At 34.0% G+C, this 6,449-nt stretch overlaps 1 protein-coding gene across 1 annotated transcript in view; it reads left to right on the top strand.

Moving 5' to 3' along the window:
- The window catches only part of LOC107701342 (uncharacterized), a 41,678-nt gene extending 40,228 nt beyond the window's left edge, over nucleotides 1-1,450 (top strand). Inside the window, exon 39 of the mRNA XM_016503332.1 lies at nucleotides 1,292-1,450. Within this exon, the coding sequence (XP_016358818.1) occupies nucleotides 1,292-1,296 (5 nt within the window). The 3' untranslated portion in view covers nucleotides 1,297-1,450. The remainder of the gene's footprint in view (nucleotides 1-1,291) is intronic.
- Nucleotides 1,451-6,449: the final 4,999 nt, after the last annotated feature.

Genomic DNA, 6,449 nt, shown 5'->3' on the forward strand with positions numbered 1-6,449 from the left:
AATCGATGCGTTTTTGTAAGAAAAATATCCATATTCAAAATGTAATAATCACTTTAATCTAGCTTGCGCCAACAGTTACACACAGAAGCAGTTCCGGGGGAATGACGTATGAGTTCAGTGTTGCACATGCGCCGGTGAGTCTCGTGAAAACCAACGTTTGTTTACAGGATCAAAGGAAGCACAGTTTCCTTACTTTAGCAAAGGAAAACTAGTCTCCTCTTGGCTTATATCGAAATCCTCCGACATTCTTCTTTACAAATCCTCATTTTGTACTTCTAATTAGTGACCGTTGTTTTGTTTTGATCTCTCCGCTGCGCTTCCGCGTTCGTTACTTCTGAGCGGCGCATGCGCAAAGCTGACCTCATACGTCATCCGCCCGGAACTGCTTCCATGTAAAACAGTGAGCGCAAGCTACATTAAATTGATTATTACATTTTGAACATGGTTATTTTTCTTACAAAAACGCATCGATTCGCTACAGGAGGCCTTTGTTCACCCCCCTGAGCCATGTGAGACACTTTCTTTTATGGATGGGGGCTTTTTATTTCACTTCTTTTGGACTGAAGCACTGCAACACCCGCTGACTGCAATGATAAAGCTTGGCATAGCCAGGACAATTTTTTATATAACTCCGACTGGATTCGTCTGAAAGAAGAAAGTCATATACACCTAGAATGCCTCGGGGGTGAGTAAAACACAGCCTAATTTTCATTTTTGGGTGAACTAACCCTTTAAACTAGCAAAAGTGGATTTGGACACGCCCTAAGTGCACCTGCACCGTGCGCTTTAGACCATGCACTTAGATCGTTAAAATAGGGCCCTTTGTTTCACTTTCAACAAATGCACCGCTGACTCAAATCAAACCAAACTCATGCTGAGACATTTGTGTGGTGTGAGCACATATTGTGATTCATTCTGAGATGCTTGAACTGGTGAAAACTTTGTGTCATGACAGTTATATTTCAGTTTTTGCACCTGGCCATATCCCAATTATCTGGAAAAAAAAAAAAGAACATTATTTCTGTCATGATAACTCTCTGAGAGTTTAGTATGGTAAAACGAATGGCAGTGTTAATATGTTGGGCCTTGGTGGAATAGATCTGCTACGCTGCTGTGGCAGAGCAAGTACCGAGACTTGCTACTGCCAATACATCCACAGACATGCTGCAGTGAGCATGTAAGAAGGCATCTAGAGCTTCATGACAGAACTTTGTATATAATAGCAAAGTGAATTAATTTATTTGTGTGAAAAGTAGTCACAACATTCATAATTCTTGTGCTTTAATTTCAGTGTAAGAGTGGTGTCCGGTTTACTGCAGTGATGCTGTAACTCCAGTGAAGACATGAAGCGTCAGCTGACCTGTTTGAAAATTAATAGTGATGTAATGTACAAAATCATTACTATTGGTATCTTTATTACTAATACAGTTATTATTATTATGTACTATGACACTGATTTTTTTAAATATATTTTCTACCTTTTTTGCAATATGCAGCATTTTATGTAACCAAGAACATAGAATGTTTTTTTAATGATAGTAAATAAATGTTAAAAAAAAATCTAAATGTATTTGTAAAGTTAGAAATTAATACATCAGTATAATTTAATCTTTTTATTGCTTTTTATTTCATCTTTTTAACATATTACATGTTAGATAACTGTGTTAATTACTAGAGACTAGAGTAATAATAACAACTAGCATATGTCTAATTACAAGCAGCTCTACAGAGTAATTACACAAGTATTTTTTTTACTTTGAAGGTATATTTGCCACATTCATTTCAATATACGGAAGAACTGTTTTTCCAAAAAAAAAAAATGAATCAGGAAATAAATCAAAAGATGAAGCAGTTTGGAAACTACACAACTTAACTGTGTTATTTATGTGCATTTAAAAAAGTTAATCTTAATGATCTGCCTATGATAACGTAAAATAATGAATATCCTCCTGTGTAAGCTTAAATGTGCATTAGCTCTCTACATTGTACTTGATTCCCTGCCAATAAAAGCTTCATAGATCTTTCTGTATTAAAGTAATGGTATCCAAACACATTAGTACAGACAGCATGTGGGAGACGTTTGGCTTGTGTTCTCCTGTTAACTCCTTGAAACGGGATGCATGACAGGTTTTCCAGACATGAAGGATGGTAGAAATGTTCCTCTTACTCTGAATGATGATCTTGTGAGGATCATGTAAGCTCAGAGCCTTGTCAAGTCACTATAAAAACTCAAATGTGCATTTTTGCAGAGGAGCACCATAACTGATATTTATGGTCCTCAAGACGATGAATCTGTGGACTAGTTCTGTCATGCTGCAGATAATTCATGTGAAAGTTTATTTTTAAAAATTACGTAGTTTGTTAAAGCAGCACTATGTAACTTTTTCTGTGTTCCAAATTTGCTAAATGTATATAATGAGCGAGTACATCATGAATTCACATAGTGCTGCTTTAAAGGCTCATGGATGGGTGGTTGTAAATATTCACCGTGAAAGTGCACTTTTTTTTAGCAGGAGTTCATAAAAAGTTTATGAAACACTGATAGACGATAAAGTGAAGTGTTTTACGGTACCATCCTCCCTTTCTTTGTTGATGTCACAATGGGCCTCTCTCCAAGCCTTTAAACAAAAAAAAAAAACTTTATTCAAGTCCGCTTTTGGTAGTTCTTTTAAACTAAAAACTAAGAGCGTATACTTTGAACCTACTTTTTATCAGAGATATACCAAATACAATTATACTTAAGTGCACCTGGCTAATACTGATAATATACTGATTGTATATTATACTGATATACAAAATATTTGGACTATATTTGAATTTAATATTTTGATCAAGAAAAGTATAATGAAGTATTCTATGTATTTTTTGCTTGTAGTTTTCTTGTAGTTGTTATTACTCTTTTGAGAGAATATTCTATTAAAGCAGCACTATGTAAATTTTTCTGTGTTCAAAATTTGCTAAATGTATATAATGAGCGAGTACACCATGAATTCATCTTCCAAACTGCGTTTTTGTCTTATTCCGAATCACTACGGTACACACTTATAATAAGTACTTGTATTTGGACTATTTTAGTCTGGTCGGGTCGTCACCGCTGCGGAGTAACACATACCTGCGTGAATCGCCATAGACATAAACTTAGAGAAGTAGCTCCGGTTGGAATGTTCTTCCGCGGGATGTGTGCAGTTCTGTTTATTAACCGCTAGAGCGCCAAAAGTTACATAGTGCAGCTTTAAATACGTATACTGGCTTCTTTTAGGTAGTTCTCCAGCAAATGTTTTATATACTATCTTGAGAAGTCAGATTTGAGATGGAATGGCTTAGAGTAAATGGTGCATGGGTGAAACGGAACCTGGTCTTTTTTTGTACACAGTGCTAATAACCCACACAGGAACATAATATAAACACTTGAATGATTTTACTGACCATTTTACAAAGTGTGTTCTATGGCTACAATTATAAATGATTACCAGAATATATAATGTTAAACCTCGTCACAAAACATCAAGTCAAATAGCAAAAGCAAGTCTCTGATTATGTAATGCATAAATAACTGGCATACTTCCGCTGGTAGTCTACATAGGAGTTACTTAAAGTACAGCTAAAAGTATATTTCAATTATAAAAACAAATACCTAAATAGGAACCGAACAGTACAAAAATAACAGAAATGGTCAAACATAAGTATGTTCACTTACAAAGCTTACAAGTATGCTTGAGGTGTACAAACTATTAAACTAGTTTACTTAGAATATCAGGGTGTGCTTTCATAAGATAAAATTGGGCTGAGAAGAATGTGACTAGTAAACTATCATTATACCTTAAGTTTACTTGTATTATAGTTCACAGTAAATTTGAAACCTTAAAGGTGAACTAGTTGTGTACTCAATTTACTTGAAAAGTATGCTGTAATAAACTAAAACTGGGCCAATTTAGTCCCAATAAGTAAATAGTATGCTTACAAGTATACTACTAAACTGATATTAGCATACTTACAACATAAAGTATACTTGACCTTACTTAAATTTACTAAATAAAACAAACGTGAAGTATACTTCTTTTTGTGAGTTCTTATTCCTTTTGCTACAACAAAAAAATACAATGTTTGCATTTTCTTGAAATGCTTGAATGTCATCCCTTATAATCAACTTATTATGCACTCTACAACACAACAGAACTATGTGATATTCCAGAATTGTATTCGTTTCTCATCTCCACTAATGCAACACATACTGTCTCTTACATAATATACAAGTTCATGTCCACATTAAGAAAGACACAGTACCTCATCTTTGAAGACACACCACAACTTGTAATGAATCAAGCTCTGCTTAAATAGTATGCAAGGGAGATTTACTGTTTAGTCTTGGCACCAATCCAAATTGCAGATGCTTTTTAGAGCTTAAAGGAATTATTTCAGCCAAAAATGAAAATAAGCTGAAATCGTTTGCACCCCCAGGCCTTCCAAGGTGTAGATGAGTTTGTTTCTTCATTGGAACAGATTTGGAGAAATTTAGCATTACATTACTGAATGGGTGCCGTCAGAATGAGACATCACAATAATCCACAAGCAATCCACACTACTCCAGTCCATCAGTTAAGATCTTGTGAAGCGAAAAGCTGCAAGTTTGTAAGAAACAAATCCAGCATTAAGAAGTCTTAACTTTAAACTGTCACTTGAGTGTCTGTCATCAAATATGAGTCCATAATAACGCTTCCTCCATTGAAACAGTCAATCTCCTGTTGTCCTCTCACATATTTGTTTAGAACTGTTTTGGACTGTGCTTGATCTGTGCATATTTCTCACCCAATTCAGACAAGATGACTTATTTTATACACAAGATTATGTATTTTAGTCGGAAACAATGGTTTGAAGTTAAAAATGTCTTAATGATGGATTTGTTTATTACAAACACACAGCTTGTGGATTACTTACATTGCTTGTGGATTATTGTAATGTTTTTATCAGCTGTTTGGACTCTCATTCTGACGGCACCCATTCACTGCAGAGGACCCATTAGTGAGCAATTGATGTAATGCACAATTTCTCCAAATCTGTTCAGATGAAGAAACAAACTCATCTACATGATACATGATATGGCAGTGTAAATGTTCAGCAAATTTTCATTTTTGGGTGAACTATTCCTTTAAGAAGTATTGATTATTGGAAAGTAAAGTTCACATATTGCGGTTCTAAATGATTTTATTACAAATAAATTTGTAGAGAGGGTATTGAACGTTTTTTTTTTTCCTAATAATATTCAGTCAATATGACCTGACAGTAGATAGAAATATATAATGATGACAACAAGCTTCTCATCCACAAAAGCGTCGGCTTGACATCCACATATAGTTTTTTTGTGTGTAGAAATCAGAAACATGACAGTGGAATCATCACAGCAGAAATGAGCATCTTAAAACTTATTATTTAAAAGATCAAAGTATGAGGATAACATTTGATTCACATTTACTGCACCTAAAACGATTTGTCTTATAGCTTTTTTAGGCATTGTTACATTGATTCTGTACAAGTTAAACAGTATATGTCCCTTGCTTAGCAAGGGCTGAAAAATATTGAGAATAATAACAAAAATCAAACTTTACCAGCATGAATTCTACAAGAGTGAACTGTAATAACATCTCCAGTCGGTGAATGAGTCACAATAGTGTCATGGTCAGTGTCATATACTGTATATATATATTTATATATAACAGTGGTTCTCATGGAGTGGATCTGGAGGTCTGTTCTGAACAAATATCTGCTAAATGCAATAAAAAAGAAAATGCTGGTAACACTTTAAAATAAGGTCCCATTATTTATCATTAGACAATGCATTAATTAACATGAACTAATAATGAGCAATTCATTTGTTACGGTACTTAATATTTGTTAACAAAAAAATACAACTGTTCTTTGTTAGTTCGTTAGCTCCGCTGCATTTAATAATATTAACAGATAACAACTTTAGATTTTGATAAGTTGTTAGTAAATGTTGAAATGAACATTAACTAAGATGAATAAATAGTAATTTTCACTATACGTTCATGTTAACGAATGTAGTTAACTAATGTTAACAAATGAAACCTTATCGTAAAGAGTAACCAAAATGCTTTCTATTTGTTTTATTAGAGGAATATTCCAGATTCAACGGCATTTGTGATGTTGATTACCACAAATATGAATTTCCACTCGTCCCTCTTTTTCTTTAAAAAAGCAGACATTTTGGGTTACGCTGACTACAACTGGTTACAATTTATTAAAAAAAAAAGTGAATGGAGACAATTGGTAAATATTGAAATACTCACTGGTTCAGTAATGCAACCGCACATAAACAACATGTGTGTTTATATGATTTCAGTCTGAAAAAATCCCTTACTAACCTTTTCTGTCTACAGTCACTTCCAGTTTTACAACTTGTAAACGCCAAAACCTTAAATGACTATAAAAAT

This window comes from Sinocyclocheilus anshuiensis, unplaced genomic scaffold (assembly GCF_001515605.1).
Source record: "Sinocyclocheilus anshuiensis isolate Anshui unplaced genomic scaffold, SAMN03320099.WGS_v1.1 scaffold1726, whole genome shotgun sequence".
Taxonomy (NCBI): Eukaryota; Metazoa; Chordata; class Actinopteri; order Cypriniformes; family Cyprinidae; genus Sinocyclocheilus; species Sinocyclocheilus anshuiensis.